The 18045-nt window shown below is 39.4% G+C and overlaps 1 protein-coding gene across 2 annotated transcripts in view; it reads left to right on the forward strand.

Moving 5' to 3' along the window:
• The first annotated feature begins 342 nt into the window (after positions 1–342).
• Positions 343–18045, forward strand: part of slc16a10 (solute carrier family 16 member 10) — a 70268-nt gene continuing 52565 nt past the window's right edge. For both annotated transcript variants that reach the window (XR_004558490.1, XM_034162302.1), the window contains exon 1: positions 343–769. Coding sequence is in view for 1 of the 2 variants with exons in the window: in XM_034162302.1 (XP_034018193.1) it covers positions 475–769 (295 nt within the window). In the remaining variant the exon portion in view is untranslated. The remainder of the gene's footprint in view (positions 770–18045) is intronic.

The following is an 18045-nucleotide window of genomic DNA, read 5'->3' on the forward strand; positions in this document are numbered from 1 at the left end:
ATTAATTGGTGTGAGAAATGGGCTGAAATCAGTAATTTGTTTGTGGGGGGGTTGGAGGGGGGCTGCTGCCCCATGATGCTGTACTCTGGAGCCGCCTGTGTGTGTCTGCACTCCACTCAGTGCCCCTCCGGTCTCTGTCTGGGTCCTGGCCGGTCGGCTGGTTTGTTTTAACTTGAACAGTTTTATAACAGTTTTCTTCTGTTTTTAGAACATAAAACTCGAGCAGTTACTTTTTGCGCTTTGCGGAGGCGTCCAATCAGCTGCAGGGATTCCCTCGGCCCCGCCCCTCCGCCCTGACTTTATAAGGCTCTGACGGCCGCTTTATGACATCTTAACGGCAGCGGGAGGCCGGAACCGGAGCTCCGCTGATGGACGAAGCTTCGTCCTAACGTACGTCGAGTCGGTTTTTGGCTGAATCCGCATCCTGCGCCTCTTTCACTTTGTTTGAAACATAAAAGCGGACTGACGGGGACCATGACGGAGAGCACCGGGGTGCCCGCGGGGGAGGCCGCGGGGAAAGATGCGCTCCCTGCCGGCGAGCCGGCGGAGGGGGAGAAGAAGGAGAACGGAGGCAGCGGGAGCGCGGCGGAGCAGCAGCCGCACGCGGAGTTCGTGCACCCGGAGGGCGGCTGGGGCTGGCTGGTCATGCTGGCCGCGATGTGGTGCAACGGCTCCGTGTTCGGCATCCAGAACGCCTTCGGGATCCTCTTCCTGTCCCTGCTGCGGGAGTTCGGATCCGAGCACGATGAGGACCTGCGCTTCCGGACAGGTGAGTCCACTCCGGCCCGTGACGTCAACATTCAGCTCGTGACGTGGCTCACTTCAAAGTCGGAACCCCCACCACGTGGTACCGGTCTGCTTCCGTGACAGAACATCTGAGTGGAGGTTGTGAGTGAAGTCTGAACTCATATTTGCAGCTCCGCGAGTCACGTTTTTCTGAGAAGTCAAGAAGTAGATAAGGAAGAGTTTAAGTTGGACAGGGAATTGAACCTATGACCTTTTGCTGATTTCACTACTCCACCCGAAACCGCTTCTTTCCTCTTTCTTTCTCTCACGTGTTTTAGGGCAGAGTACAGGTCCATACGCCTCACATCACACACATGTCAAACTTTAGAGAGGATGACTTGAAAGATTAGTTGATTACCAGGACTTGACTGAGGATAGGGAAGTGGGGGATGAGCTGCTTAGTCTGCTGCCACTGCAACTCAAACTCAGATAAGTGTCAGAAAATTGATTAATGACCAGGCTGGAGCAGCAAGTTGGCTTAGTGGTTGGTGATTCCATAATTTTTTCCTCAGAATTGAGTGATTCCATATTTTTTTCCTCTGCTTGGTCTAAAAAAGTAACCGTTACTGACTGCCACAATCTTTTTTTCCTGATTTCTTATAGTGTTTCTTAAAGCCAGAAAGTTGCCATTTGAAATGACTTTAGTTTTGTGTCATGTCTGTGATCTGCTTTTTTTCTACAAGATTAAACAACTGAATGAACATCCTCCGAGGACGGTGATTCCATCATTTTTGCCAGGGGTTGTAGCAGCTGCAGATTTGTTGGCAGCTGCTGAATGTAACTAATAAAGTAACTAGTACTCTTAGTTATTTTTAAGATTGAGTACTCAGTATTAGTTACTTTGCTGATTAGTTACTGTGCTGATTACTAACCAAGTTAGATTACTAGTTGCATTCAGCAGCTTCTGACAAGTTGTCTGTAGCTGATAATAAAGTCACTGTGGCAACACTGCACATGAACAATCTGCTCCTGACACTTTGCTGGATTTGACTGTTAGATATTTACTGCAACATGAGCAGAATTTAGTCTGAATATCAAGAGAGATTCATCACTTTTTTTCATTCATTCTAGCTACATATGCTACATGTTGACATATGATTTTGCAGTTATCTTTTCACAACTTTTCTTTACTCATCACTGCTGGTGTAAAAATGACACAGTGCTCAGCAAAACTACGTCAGGGTTGGAGTTAATCAGGCAAATCAGAGGGGTCACATGTCACCCTCTCAGAGTAATTCACCTGAATCTTCTCAGCAATGAATCACTGTCCAGTAAGAACTGTGTTTTGATAAACCAGTCACATTGTCACCAGTGAGAGGTTTTGTGGTGAGTTAACGGATTTGCGCATATTAAACAAATATGTAGGACTGCTTTTTTGCATTTGCGCAATATCTCTAAAATTAGAAAGGTCTTGTCTCAGAGTGATGCTGAAAAACTAATTCATGCATTTATTTCCTCTAGGCTGGACTATTGTAATTCATTATTATTAGGTTGTCCTAAAAGTTCCCTAAAAAGCCTTCAGTTAATTCAAAATGCTGCAGCTAGAGTACTGACGGGGACTAGAAAGAGAGAGCATATCTCACCCATATTGGCCTCTCTTCACTGGCTTCCTGTTAATTCTAGAATAGAATTTAAAATTCTTCTTCTTACTTATAAGGTTTTGAATAATCAGGTCCCATCTTATCTTAGGGACCTCATAGTACCATATCACCCCAATAGAGCGCTTCGCTCTCAGACTGCAGGCTTACTTGTAGTTCCTAGGGTTTGTAAGAGTAGAATGGGAGGCAGAGCCTTCAGCTTTCAGGCTCCTCTCCTGTGGAACCAGCTCCCAATTCAGATCAGGGAGACAGACACCCTCTCTACTTTTAAGATTAGGCTTAAAACTTTCCTTTTTGCTAAAGCTTATAGTTAGGGCTGGATCAGGTGACCCTGAACCATCCCTTAGTTATGCTGCTATAGACTTAGACTGCTGGGGGGTTCCCATGATGCACTGAGTGTTTCTTTCTCTTTTTGCTCTGTATGCACCACTCTGCATTTAATCATTAGTGATCGATCTCTGCTCCCCTCCACAGCATGTCTTTTTCCTGGTTCTCTCCCTCAGCCCCAACCAGTCCCAGCAGAAGACTGCCCCTCCCTGAGCCTGGTTCTGCTGGAGGTTTCTTCCTGTTAAAAGGGAGTTTTTCCTTCCCACTGTCGCCAAGTGCTTGCTCACAGGGGGTCGTTTTGACCGTTGGGGTCTGTAATTATTGTATGGCTTTTGCCTTACAATATGAAGTGCCTTGGGGCAACTGTTGTGATTTGGTGCTATATAAATAAAATTGATTTGATTTTTGATTTGATTTGTGTGGGATGCATCAACATGTATGAGTGGGGAACAGCCACCAAGGCTCCCTGAGGAGAAGCAATGAGTTGAAGTTTTTACATGTTTCCTTCCATTTCATTTAACAGATGTTTTTAATTTAGCTTCAGTGTGCACACAGTTCAGAGTGCACGTGCTGTGACCCGGCCTGTGTGGATGGAACAGAGTGAGTGAATGATTCAGAATAATTTTTTTCTGTCAAATATTTAATTCATTGTAATTACATGTTTGTAATTCAGACATCAAATTTGCTTCTGTCCCGCCACCCGAAATTAATTTATCGTGTGTCAGAGAATCAATTTGGGAACCTCTGAACACGTGTGTGCCTTTGACGTGACACATACATTGAGATGAACTTATTAGTGACTTGTTATATTTCTAAATCCCAAGCTTTGACCCTGAAAACGCAGCATGGTGCGTTTGGTGGCTGTCAGTACATTATGACGTTGTAACAATGAGTTTTATTTACAAAGTTAATGGAATTATTCTTTATTTTAGTTTTTGAGCTTCTGGTGCTGAAATCACGTAAATGTGCTTCTTCTTTTGTTGTTTTGTTTATGTTTGTGGTGAATAATGAAAGTCATCGTAATCTAATTTCACCTTCAGATTTTTAGTGTCAATTTTAGTGGCAGTTTGCAAGAGGACACGGTGAATTACCGCCACCAGGGGAGGTGATGATCTAGTGGTTAAGTGTTGGGCTTGAGACCAGAGGATCCTCGGTTCAAATCTCAGCCTGACCGGGAAATCACTAAGGGTCCTTGGGCAAGGTCCTTAATTCCCTAGTTGCTCCCGGTGTGTAGTTAGCACCTTGTATGGCAGCACCCTCACATTGAGGAGGATGTGAGGCATTATTGTAAAGTGCTTTGAGCATCTGATGCAGATTGAAAAGCGCTATATAAATGCAGTCCATTTATTTGCCACCTGTTTGGCTGTGGAGCATTAATGGAGTCTGATGCCCTCACTGGGTCTCTCTAAACGGAGCCCTTGTCAAGAACGAAAAAACAAAAATAACGCCATTAATTGGTTGCAGTTATTTTAAATAAACAGTTCTGTTCCAGAACACCATAAAATATAAAGTTTCTGGTTTTGGTTTTGTTCTATTCAGTGTTTTGCAGTTGTGAAATCTCACGCCGTCTGGTGGTCCGTGACTCACGCGAGAGATTGTTTCAGCGGAGTTCCAGTTTAGGACACAGTGTCAACACACCTCGTGAAGCGTGGACAACAAGACAACATCGGTGCACAGCAGCAGTCTATCACAGGTGCTACACCTCCTCCAGATAACCCTCTCAACTTAAGAGAACGTGTCATCATCATCATAATTGCTCATGAACTCGCTGAATCAGCGCCATCCACATCCTCACTTTTCCATTGTTTACATGTGCTGTGAGACAGCGGAACTCTGCTGGCACTGTGGTGCATTCTGGGAAGTGTAGGCGGCCGCCAGGGGCATTATGGGAAACTATGAAACATAGTCCTTGGTTATTACATCATCATAGTGCAAATTAGAAGCTTCCTGATCATGTGCTTGTAATCCTGATCAGAGTCTATGTTATGAGTCTGAAATGTTGTTGATTTTTGTTTCCCCTTATGCAAACTTGTCTTCTAACTGAGTGTCTGTCCAGTGTCCATCAGTCAGCACACCAGGCCCGTCTCTCCTTGTGGGTGGTGGGTCCACGTGGAGGAGACACCGCATTGTTTATTTGGGATGAACCTCATTGAGCCTCATGGCTGTGAACCAGCCACCAGGAACTCACTTGCAAGCTCATTTATTTATTTATTGTTCATTTATGATCCTGGTCTTTAATCCAGGACACTCGTCTTTGATCCTGATAGCTGAGCTTTGACCATGAGTTTTGATCTTTTTGGCTTACTTTTGATCCAGATCCTTTTTTTCCTGATCATGTATTTTTCATGACTGATCTTTGCTCCTGATTGCTGTCCTTTGACCCTGTTCTTTGATTCTCATAATCTTTTTCACTTATCTTTGATCACTGATTTTTGTTTCTTATTTTACAAAGATTAACAATTTTTTAAATCCTGATTGTTGATTTTGTTTTTGTCTGATGCTTATTGTGGATCAAAGGCAATATCCACCATGGCCTCTCTTTGAATGTTTTGTCTCTTGGTGTTGGCATCCACAGGATCGATGTGGTCTGTTGAGATGAATGAAGGCGTTAAGCGGAAAACATTCCAAGGGTCAGTTTGTATCGGGACTCTGTAGAACGGATCAGCGTGGATCCTGATCGGTTTCTGCTCCTTTGTGCACATTGTCGGTCTTTCTCTGCATCGTGTGCGAGTGACCGGTGAGTCGACGAAGCAGCTTCAGTTCATGAACACATCGTCCATGGACAAGCGACGTGAGCAGAGCTGCTGTTTATCACCTGCTCAGGCTGTAGGTGGAACCCAGAACAACCTGACGGTTTCCTGACTCACCAGCTGCAAACTGACGCTTTGGAAAAAGGAGGTTTTATGGTGAAATGTGTTCAGGCTGCAGCTTCTTTAACTTTAACTTTGACGCTCCGGCATAGATCAATGCTCTGATTTACTTAACTGGGACTAATGCATGATGGGAACATAGGAGGAGGACTCTGCAGCTGGACGCAACCTCAATTATGCAAGCTTCAGGAAAACTTTGAGGAATTTTGTTTCCCCACTTTCATAAGTCATAAAAGCAGATCTTGCTGACGATGAGTCCACAGCAGACGTCTGATAAATTCACATTCTTTAGGACGTCAACAAATTTTGTGTTGCACGAAATGTGAGATTATAGCAATTTGAAGGGAGTTAAATGCAGATCAGCTGATCAGGTTCGTGGCTGCAGCACTGTTTGTGTGCAGTTCCACATTTTTAAGGGCTCGACATAAGCAAATAATTAGCTGCTTCTCAGTTTTACGTCGAGGTTTGTGTTATCATTAAGGAGTCGGCGGATTAAAGGTGGAGGATTTCAGACTGTTTTGGTAAATCTGTCTTGAACAGACCCTCCTTAAAAAGCGAGGGTGCATTCACAAAAGAGACCAGCGAGGGAAGCCACCAAGACACCTGACAACTCCGAAAGAGCCAGAAGCATCTGTGGCTGTGATTGCAGAGACCGTTATCGGCGGCTTCACGAAGACCTGCCAGTCACACATTTCAACATCAAAGTACAATTTGTCACTCAAAAGTACACAAAATGGCTCAAGCAAATCTACGGCTCTCAAAAAGTAAAGGAAGACTTTGACTTGTCACAGCACCTTATTCTGTCCCCTTGCCTGCTTTGTACAGAGACCGTTAGCTGTGACCGCTAGCTGCTGTGGACTGACCGTGTCTGCCCTTTGCCATTTTATTATAAATGTCTCCGATAATGCGGTTTGCTGTGCCGTATTAGTTGTACGAATGGACCTTCTAAGAAGTCTGTGCTCCAGTGTTTACATTCAGTTATTCATTTTCTGCCGCTGATCCGTTTCTGGGTTGCAGTGGCATTAAGCCAAGCAGCTCATCCCATACTTCCCTATCCTCAGCCAAGTCCTCTATCTCTTCCTCAGAGAACAGAGCACCAATAGAGGACACATCAATGCACTTTAGTCAATAGCCACTGGGGGCGCCGTGGATGCACTGCTGTCATCTTGGACTGCTGATGATAACGTCAGCATTCATGACAGTGTCATTTGAGACACTTTGTTGTCTTGATGGATCTTTAGTGGGTTTTATTTTCGTCAGGAGTAGAATACTGAAGACATGATGGACAGCTGCGATGAACTCTGGGGCCATCCTGACAAGTGACATAATTACAGAAAAGACTTTCAGCCCTTAAAATAAGTGACTTATTTTCTGCTTGTTGGCAGCTGAGAAATGCACTCAGAACAAACACAGAGGAACATCTTTAAAAATGCTGCCGTTATTCACACTCAATTCCACTATAAGGAATTAAAGTACTTCCAGACGTCTTATGTGGATACATTTTCATCAAGCTGTGATTTTCAACTCGGAGAAAGAACGACGACAGGTCAGATTAAAAAAACTTGATTTACTCTGTGTGCTGTCCACAGGTCAGATAAAAAAAAACTTGATTTACTCTGTGTGCTGTCCACAGGTCAGATAAAAAAAAACTTGATTTACTCTGTGTGCTGTCCACAGGTCAGATAAAAAAAAACTTGATTTACTCTGTGTGCTGTCCACAGGTCAGATAAAAAAAAAATTACTCTGTGTGCTGTCCACAGGTCAGATAAAAAAAAAACTTGATTTACTCTGTGTGCTGTCCACAGGTCAGATAAAAAAAAAAAAAAAACTTCATTTACTCTGTGTGCTGTCCACAGGTCAGATAAAAAAAAACTTGATTTACTCTGTGTGCTGTCCACAGGTCAGATAAAAAAAAAACTTGATTTACTCTGTGTGCTGTCCACAGGTCAGATAAAAAAAAAAACTTCATTTACTCTGTGTGCTGTCCACAGGTCAGATAAAAAAAAAAACTTCATTTACTCTGTGTGCTGTCCACAGGTCAGATAAAAAAAAAACTTGATTTACTCTGTGTGCTGTCCACAGGTCAGATAAAAAAAAAACTTGATTTACTCTGTGTGCTGTCCACAGGTCAGATAAAAAAAAAAACTTAATTTACTCTGTGTGCTGTCCACAGGTCAGATAAAAAAAAAAAACTTGATTTACTCTGTGTGCTGTCCACAGGTCAGATAAAAAAAAAACTTGATTTACTCTGTGTGCTGTCCACAGGTCAGATAAAAAAAAAACTTGATTTACTCTGTGTGCTGTCCACAGGTCAGATAAAAAAACTTAATTTACTCTGTGTGCTGTCCACAGGTCAGATAAAAAAAAAAAAACTTAATTTACTCTGTGTGCTGTCCACAGGTCAGATAAAAAAAAAAAAACTTAATTTACTCTGTGTGCTGTCCACAGGTCAGATAAAAAAAAAACTTGATTTACTCTGTGTGCTGTCCACAGGTCAGATAAAAAAAAAAAAACTTAATTTACTCTGTGTGCTGTCCACAGGTCAGATAAAAAAAAAAAACTTAATTTACTCTGTGTGCTGTCCACAGGTCAGATAAAAAAAAAACTTGATTTACTCTGTGTGCTGTCCACAGGTCAGATAAAAAAAACTTAATTTACTCTGTGTGCTGTCCACAGGTCAGATAAAAAAAAAAACTTCATTTACTCTGTGTGCTGTCCACAGGTCAGATAAAAAAAAAACTTAATTTACTCTGTGTGCTGTCCACAGGTCAGATAAAAAAAAAAAACTTCATTTACTCTGTGTGCTGTCCACAGGTCAGATAAAAAAAAAACTTAATTTACTCTGTGTGCTGTCCACAGGTCAGATAAAAAAAAAACTTCATTTACTCTGTGTGCTGTCCACAGGTCAGATAAAAAAAACTTCATTTACTCTGTGTGCTGTCCACAGGTCAGATAAAAAAAAAAACTTAATTTACTCTGTGTGCTGTCCACAGGTCAGATAAAAAAAAAAACTTCATTTACTCTGTGTGCTGTCCACAGGTCAGATAAAAAAAAAACTTCATTTACTCTGTGTGCTGTCCACAGGTCAGATAAAAAAAAAACTTGATTTACTCTGTGTGCTGTCCACAGGTCAGATAAAAAAAAAACTTAATTTACTCTGTGTGCTGTCCACAGGTCAGATAAAAAAAAAACTTAATTTACTCTGTGTGCTGTCCACAGGTCAGATAAAAAAAAACTTAATTTACTCTGTGTGCTGTCCACAGGTCAGATAAAAAAAACTTAATTTACTCTGTGTGCTGTCCACAGGTCAGATAAAAAAAAAACTTAATTTACTCTGTGTGCTGTCCACAGGTCAGATAAAAAAAAAAACTTAATTTACTCTGTGTGCTGTCCACAGGTCAGATAAAAAAAAACTTATTTACTCTGTGTGCTGTCCACAGGTCAGATAAAAAAAAAACTTCATTTACTCTGTGTGCTGTCCACAGGTCAGATAAAAAAAAAACTTCATTTACTCTGTGTGCTGTCCACAGGTCAGATAAAAAAAAACTTAATTTACTCTGTGTGCTGTCCACAGGTCAGATAAAAAAAAAACTTAATTTACTCTGTGTGCTGTCCACAGGTCAGATAAAAAAAAACTTCATTTACTCTGTGTGCTGTCCACAGGTCAGATAAAAAAAAACTTAATTTACTCTGTGTGCTGTCCACAGGTCAGATAAAAAAAAAACTTAATTTACTCTGTGTGCTGTCCACAGGTCAGATAAAAAAAAAAAACTTAATTTACTCTGTGTGCTGTCCACAGGTCAGATAAAAAAAAAACTTGATTTACTCTGTGTGCTGTCCACAGGTCAGATAAAAAAAAAAACTTAATTTACTCTGTGTGCTGTCCACAGGTCAGATAAAAAAAAAAAACTTAATTTACTCTGTGTGCTGTCCACAGGTCAGATAAAAAAAAAACTTGAATTTACTCTGTGTGCTGTCCACAGGTCAGATAAAAAAAAAACTTAATTTACTCTGTGTGCTGTCCACAGGTCAGATAAAAAAAAACTTAATTACTCTGTGTGCTGTCCACAGGTCAGATAAAAAAAAAAACTTATTTACTCTGTGTGCTGTCCACAGGTCAGATAAAAAAAAAATTTATTTACTCTGTGTGCTGTCCACAGGTCAGATAAAAAAAAAACTTAATTTACTCTGTGTGCTGTCCACAGGTCAGATAAAAAAAAAAACTTAATTTACTCTGTGTGCTGTCCACAGGTCAGATAAAAAAAAACTTATTACTCTGTGTGCTGTCCACAGGTCAGATAAAAAAAAAAACTTATTTACTCTGTGTGCTGTCCACAGGTCAGATAAAAAAAAACTTAATTTACTCTGTGTGCTGTCCACAGGTCAGATAAAAAAAAAAACTTGATTTACTCTGTGTGCTGTCCACAGGTCAGATAAAAAAAAATTACTCTGTGTGCTGTCCACAGGTCAGATAAAAAAAAAAACTTGATTTACTCTGTGTGCTGTCCACAGGTCAGATAAAAAAAAACTTAATTTACTCTGTGTGCTGTCCACAGGTCAGATAAAAAAAAAACTTGATTTACTCTGTGTGCTGTCCACAGGTCAGATAAAAAAAAAACTTGATTTACTCTGTGTGCTGTCCACAGGTCAGATTAAAAAAAAACTTGATTTACTCTGTGTGCTGTCCACAGGTCAGATAAAAAAAAAAACTTAATTTACTCTGTGTGCTGTCCACAGGTCAGATAAAAAAAAAAACTTATTTACTCTGTGTGCTGTCCACAGGTCAGATAAAAAAAAAAACTTATTTACTCTGTGTGCTGTCCACAGGTCAGATAAAAAAAAAAACTTATTTACTCTGTGTGCTGTCCACAGGTCAGATAAAAAAAAAAACTTGATTTACTCTGTGTGCTGTCCACAGGTCAGATAAAAAAAAAAATTACTCTGTGTGCTGTCCACAGGTCAGATAAAAAAAACTGATTACTCTGTGTGCTGTCCACAGGTCAGATAAAAAAAAAAATTACTCTGTGTGCTGTCCACAGGTCAGATAAAAAAAAAAACTTAATTACTCTGTGTGCTGTCCACAGGTCAGATAAAAAAAAAAACTTGATTTACTCTGTGTGCTGTCCACAGGTCAGATAAAAAAAAAACTTGATTTACTCTGTGTGCTGTCCACAGGTCAGATAAAAAAAAAACTTGATTTACTCTGTGTGCTGTCCACAGGTCAGATAAAAAAAAACTTAATTTACTCTGTGTGCTGTCCACAGGTCAGATAAAAAAAAAACTTGATTTACTCTGTGTGCTGTCCACAGGTCAGATAAAAAAAAAAACTTAATTTACTCTGTGTGCTGTCCACAGGTCAGATAAAAAAAACTTGATTTACTCTGTGTGCTGTCCACAGGTCAGATAAAAAAAAAACTTGATTTACTCTGTGTGCTGTCCACAGGTCAGATAAAAAAAAACTTAATTTACTCTGTGTGCTGTCCACAGGTCAGATAAAAAAAAAAACTTGATTTACTCTGTGTGCTGTCCACAGGTCAGATAAAAAAAAACTTAATTTACTCTGTGTGCTGTCCACAGGTCAGATAAAAAAAAAAACTTAATTTACTCTGTGTGCTGTCCACAGGTCAGATAAAAAAAAAAACTTGATTTACTCTGTGTGCTGTCCACAGGTCAGATAAAAAAAAAAAATTACTCTGTGTGCTGTCCACAGGTCAGATAAAAAAAAAAAACTTAATTTACTCTGTGTGCTGTCCACAGGTCAGATAAAAAAAAAACTTAATTTACTCTGTGTGCTGTCCACAGGTCAGATAAAAAAAAAAACTTGATTTACTCTGTGTGCTGTCCACAGGTCAGATAAAAAAAAAAACTTAATTTACTCTGTGTGCTGTCCACAGGTCAGATAAAAAAAAAACTTATTACTCTGTGTGCTGTCCACAGGTCAGATAAAAAAAAAAACTTAATTACTCTGTGTGCTGTCCACAAGTCAGATAAAAAAAAAATATTACTCTGTGTGCTGTCCACAGGTCAGATAAAAAAAAAAAAACTTAATTTACTCTGTGTGCTGTCCACAGGTCAGATAAAAAAAAACTTGATTTACTCTGTGTGCTGTCCACAGGTCAGATAAAAAAAAACTTGAATTTACTCTGTGTGCTGTCCACAGGTCAGATAAAAAAAAAAACTTAATTTACTCTGTGTGCTGTCCACAGGTCAGATAAAAAAAAAACTTAATTTACTCTGTGTGCTGTCCACAGGTCAGATAAAAAAAATTACTCTGTGTGCTGTCCACAGGTCAGATAAAAAAAAAACTTGATTTACTCTGTGTGCTGTCCACAGGTCAGATAAAAAAAAAACTTATTTACTCTGTGTGCTGTCCACAGGTCAGATAAAAAAAAAAACTTAATTTACTCTGTGTGCTGTCCACAGGTCAGATAAAAAAAAAAAACTTAATTTACTCTGTGTGCTGTCCACAGGTCAGATAAAAAAAAAAACTTAATTACTCTGTGTGCTGTCCACAGGTCAGATAAAAAAAAACTTATTTACTCTGTGTGCTGTCCACAGTTCAGATAAAAAAAAACTTATTTACTCTGTGTGCTGTCCACAGGTCAGATAAAAAAAAAAACTTATTTACTCTTTGTGCTGTCCACAGGTCAGATAAAAAAAAAACTTATTTACTCTGTGTGCTGTCCACAGGTCAGATAAAAAAAAAAACTTATTTACTCTGTGTGCTGTCCACAGGTCAGATAAAAAAAAAAACTTAATTTACTCTGTGTGCTGTCCACAGGTCAGATAAAAAAAAAACTTGATTTACTCTGTGTGCTGTCCACAGGTCAGATAAAAAAAAACTTGATTTACTCTGTGTGCTGTCCACAGGTCAGATAAAAAAAAAACTTATTTACTCTGTGTGCTGTCCACAGGTCAGATAAAAAAAAAACTTGATTTACTCTGTGTGCTGTCCACAGGTCAGATAAAAAAAAACTTGATTTACTCTGTGTGCTGTCCACAGGTCAGATAAAAAAAAAAAACTTAATTTACTCTGTGTGCTGTCCACAGGTCAGATAAAAAAAAAACTTAATTTACTCTGTGTGCTGTCCACAGGTCAGATAAAAAAAAAACTTAATTTACTCTGTGTGCTGTCCACAGGTCAGATAAAAAAAAAAACTTGATTTACTCTGTGTGCTGTCCACAGGTCAGATAAAAAAAAATTACTCTGTGTGCTGTCCACAGGTCAGATAAAAAAAAAACTTAATTTACTCTGTGTGCTGTCCACAGGTCAGATAAAAAAAAAAACTTGATTTACTCTGTGTGCTGTCCACAGGTCAGATAAAAAAAAAAACTTAATTTACTCTGTGTGCTGTCCACAGGTCAGATAAAAAAAAAAACTTAATTTACTCTGTGTGCTGTCCACAGGTCAGATAAAAAAAAAACTTAATTTACTCTGTGTGCTGTCCACAGGTCAGATAAAAAAAAAAACTTATTTACTCTGTGTGCTGTCCACAGGTCAGATAAAAAAAAAAAATTTACTCTGTGTGCTGTCCACAGGTCAGATAAAAAAAAAATTACTCTGTGTGCTGTCCACAGGTCAGATAAAAAAAAACTTGATTTACTCTGTGTGCTGTCCACAGGTCAGATAAAAAAAAAACTTAATTTACTCTGTGTGCTGTCCACAGGTCAGATAAAAAAAAAAATTTACTCTGTGTGCTGTCCACAGGTCAGATAAAAAAAAAATTACTCTGTGTGCTGTCCACAGGTCAGATAAAAAAAAAACTTATTTACTCTGTGTGCTGTCCACAGGTCAGATAAAAAAAAAAAACTTGATTTACTCTGTGTGCTGTCCACAGGTCAGATAAAAAAAAAAAAACTTAATTTACTCTGTGTGCTGTCCACAGGTCAGATAAAAAAAAAAACTTGATTTACTCTGTGTGCTGTCCACAGGTCAGATAAAAAAAAAACTTATTTACTCTGTGTGCTGTCCACAGGTCAGATAAAAAAAAACTTATTTACTCTGTGTGCTGTCCACAGGTCAGATAAAAAAAAAAACTTGATTTACTCTGTGTGCTGTCCACAGGTCAGATAAAAAAAAACTTAATTTACTCTGTGTGCTGTCCACAGGTCAGATAAAAAAAAAAACTTAATTTACTCTGTGTGCTGTCCACAGGTCAGATTAAAAAAAAAAACTTGATTTACTCTGTGTGCTGTCCACAGGTCAGATAAAAAAAAAAACTTATTTACTCTGTGTGCTGTCCACAGGTCAGATAAAAAAAAAAAACTTAATTTACTCTGTGTGCTGTCCACAGGTCAGATAAAAAAAAAAACTTAATTTACTCTGTGTGCTGTCCACAGGTCAGATAAAAAAAAAAACTTGATTTACTCTGTGTGCTGTCCACAGGTCAGATAAAAAAAAAACTTGATTTACTCTGTGTGCTGTCCACAGGTCAGATAAAAAAAAAACTTGATTTACTCTGTGTGCTGTCCACAGGTCAGATAAAAAAAAACTTGATTTACTCTGTGTGCTGTCCACAGGTCAGATAAAAAAAAAACTTGATTTACTCTGTGTGCTGTCCACAGGTCAGATAAAAAAAAAACTTATTTACTCTGTGTGCTGTCCACAGGTCAGATAAAAAAAAAACTTGAATTTACTCTGTGTGCTGTCCACAGGTCAGATAAAAAAAAAACTTAATTTACTCTGTGTGCTGTCCACAGGTCAGATAAAAAAAAAAACTTGATTTACTCTGTGTGCTGTCCACAGGTCAGATAAAAAAAAAACTTGATTTACTCTGTGTGCTGTCCACAGGTCAGATAAAAAAAATTTACTCTGTGTGCTGTCCACAGGTCAGATTAAAAAAAAACTTGATTTACTCTGTGTGCTGTCCACAGGTCAGATAAAAAAAATTTACTCTGTGTGCTGTCCACAGGTCAGATAAAAAAAAAACTTGATTTACTCTGTGTGCTGTCCACAGGTCAGATAAAAAAAAAACTTGATTTACTCTGTGTGCTGTCCACAGGTCAGATAAAAAAAAACTTAATTTACTCTGTGTGCTGTCCACAGGTCAGATAAAAAAAAAACTTAATTTACTCTGTGTGCTGTCCACAGGTCAGATAAAAAAAAAACTTATTACTCTGTGTGCTGTCCACAGGTCAGATAAAAAAAAAAACTTATTTACTCTGTGTGCTGTCCACAGGTCAGATAAAAAAAAAAACTTGATTTACTCTGTGTGCTGTCCACAGGTCAGATAAAAAAAAAAAACTTAATTTACTCTGTGTGCTGTCCACAGGTCAGATAAAAAAAAACTTAATTTACTCTGTGTGCTGTCCACAGGTCAGATTAAAAAAAAAAACTTGATTTACTCTGTGTGCTGTCCACAGGTCAGATAAAAAAAAAACTTATTACTCTGTGTGCTGTCCACAGGTCAGATAAAAAAAAAAACTTAATTTACTCTGTGTGCTGTCCACAGGTCAGATAAAAAAAAAACTTGATTTACTCTGTGTGCTGTCCACAGGTCAGATAAAAAAAAAACTTGATTTACTCTGTGTGCTGTCCACAGGTCAGATAAAAAAAAAAAAACTTGATTTACTCTGTGTGCTGTCCACAGGTCAGATAAAAAAAAAAACTTAATTTACTCTGTGTGCTGTCCACAGGTCAGATAAAAAAAAAAACTTGATTTACTCTGTGTGCTGTCCACAGGTCAGATAAAAAAAAAACTTGATTTACTCTGTGTGCTGTCCACAGGTCAGATAAAAAAAAAACTTGATTTACTCTGTGTGCTGTCCACAGGTCAGATAAAAAAAAAACTTGATTTACTCTGTGTGCTGTCCACAGGTCAGATAAAAAAAAAAACTTGATTTACTCTGTGTGCTGTCCACAGGTCAGATAAAAAAAAAAACTTATTTACTCTGTGTGCTGTCCACAGGTCAGATAAAAAAAAAACTTAATTTACTCTGTGTGCTGTCCACAGGTCAGATAAAAAAAAAAACTTGATTTACTCTGTGTGCTGTCCACAGGTCAGATAAAAAAAAAACTTAATTTACTCTGTGTGCTGTCCACAGGTCAGATAAAAAAAAAAAACTTAATTTACTCTGTGTGCTGTCCACAGGTCAGATAAAAAAAAAACTTGATTTACTCTGTGTGCTGTCCACAGGTCAGATAAAAAAAAAACTTGATTTACTCTGTGTGCTGTCCACAGGTCAGATAAAAAAAAAATTTACTCTGTGTGCTGTCCACAGGTCAGATAAAAAAAACTTGATTTACTCTGTGTGCTGTCCACAGGTCAGAATAAAAAAAACTTAATTTACTCTGTGTGCTGTCCACAGGTCAGATAAAAAAAAACTTATTACTCTGTGTGCTGTCCACAGGTCAGATAAAAAAAAAACTTGATTTACTCTGTGTGCTGTCCACAGGTCAGATAAAAAAAAAAACTTGATTTACTCTGTGTGCTGTCCACAGGTCAGATAAAAAAAAACTTAATTTACTCTGTGTGCTGTCCACAGGTCAGATAAAAAAAAAACTTAATTTACTCTGTGTGCTGTCCACAGGTCAGATAAAAAAAAACTGATTTACTCTGTGTGCTGTCCACAGGTCAGATAAAAAAACTTAATTTACTCTGTGTGCTGTCCACAGGTCAGATAAAAAAAAAACTTCATTTACTCTGTGTGCTGTCCACAGGTCAGATAAAAAAAACTAATTTACTCTGTGTGCTGTCCACAGGTCAGATAAAAAAAAAAAACTTGATTTACTCTGTGTGCTGTCCACAGGTCAGATTAAAAAAAAAAACTTGATTTACTCTGTGTGCTGTCCACAGGTCAGATTAAAAAAAAAACTTGATTTACTCTGTGTGCTGTCCACAGGTCAGATTAAAAAAAAACTTGATTTACTCTGTGTGCTGTCCACAGGTCAGATTAAAAAAAAAAACTTGATTTACTCTGTGTGCTGTCCACAGGTCAGATTAAAAAAAAACTTGATTTACTCTGTGTGCTGTCCACAGGTCAGATAAAAAAAAAAAACTTGATTTACTCTGTGTGCTGTCCACAGGTCAGATAAAAAAAAACTTAATTTATTTCAACCCAGATCCACATGTTGGCAGGCCGGCTTCTTATCCACTCACCTGTCTGCTCTTCAGTCATCAGAACACTTTCTTGATTTCTACAGGATTGAATAAAAGTGTTTATTTGTCCTTTTATTGTTTATTTCTGTCCACTTTTATTGAGACGTAACTCTGAGCTAAACTCTAGATCTTAAGGAGTGTCACCACACCATGGAAAATTCTTGGTGGTGGCCATCCATGATATCTGGGACCATCCTAAACTTTTCATAATAGTTTTTGTCAGGTTGCCTTTGTCATCGTGTTCCTACTAAAACCAACCGGGCTGGATCTAATGTCCATTATCTGATACAGCCACGGACATGGATTATTGCTGTGCACTTGGGAACTGCTTACCTGGTTCTTGGTTCCTGCTTCCTGGTCTATGATCCTGAGTCAGAAACCACTGATCCTGTTTAGCCTGTGTGATTGTGTCTGTAGTCTTTGTGTCTTTTTTCCCCCTCATGAGTTCCATAAGTTGTGTTGGCGCAGTTGTGTGTAAATATTTATTTATTGTTTTATATATATTGTTATTGTTGTGTGGGCCGCTGAAGAGGAGGTACTGCTGGCCCACCACCACCAGATGGCGCCCTGCTTGAAGTGCGGGCTTCAAGCACGAGAGGGTGTCAGAGCAACAGAGAGTGACAGCTGTCACTCATCACCAGCACCAGCTGTCACTCATCATCCACATCACCATAAAAGCCGGACTGCAACTCCACCTCCCCGCCGAGAAATCAGCAACCAAGAGGTAATCAGTCTCTATTGAAATTTCTCTGCTAAACTGAACTCTTCTTTGCAGCCGTTTGCCCTGTGGTGTCCTTATCGGAGCTGGCGTAAAGGCGTGACTGCGATGACTTCGCATCACGCTCCATCTCAGATAAGTGGTTAATCAGGAGCTGCACTAATGTGTGATTGGAGGTGGAGGTGCTCCCTCCGTAAAAGAACATTAACTGTGAGTGGACTACTGAGTGTGCGGACTCACACTCACCTGGACTTTCTCTATTCTCTGCCAGCAGGACCAGGGTCGACAGCCGAAGGCAGAGGCCACCTGGGGACTCTGGACTTGGCGGCTCCGGTGTTCTTCGGCCCGTTGGTGGTGGAAGCTGTGTGGGAATCAGCTCTTCTCTCGCCAGAGGTCTTCTATCTTCGAGTCTGCCCACACGTCACCAGGTGTATTATTGGCAATCCATATTTCTGTCTGTATTCCGTTGTGTGTTTTCACAACATTAAATTGTTACTCGTTGGCTTATCCATTGTCCGTTCCTTAGCGCCCCCTGTTGTGGGTCCGTGTCACGACACCTTCCCAACAGGATTTCTCGGCCAATCGTCATGGATCCTGAGGGGCGTCAACCAGAGCTTGAACGGCCAATGGAAGAGCAAGAGGCGCAG

The sequence above is a fragment of the Thalassophryne amazonica genome, chromosome 21 (genome assembly GCF_902500255.1).
Source record: "Thalassophryne amazonica chromosome 21, fThaAma1.1, whole genome shotgun sequence".
NCBI lineage: Eukaryota > Metazoa > Chordata > Actinopteri > Batrachoidiformes > Batrachoididae > Thalassophryne > Thalassophryne amazonica.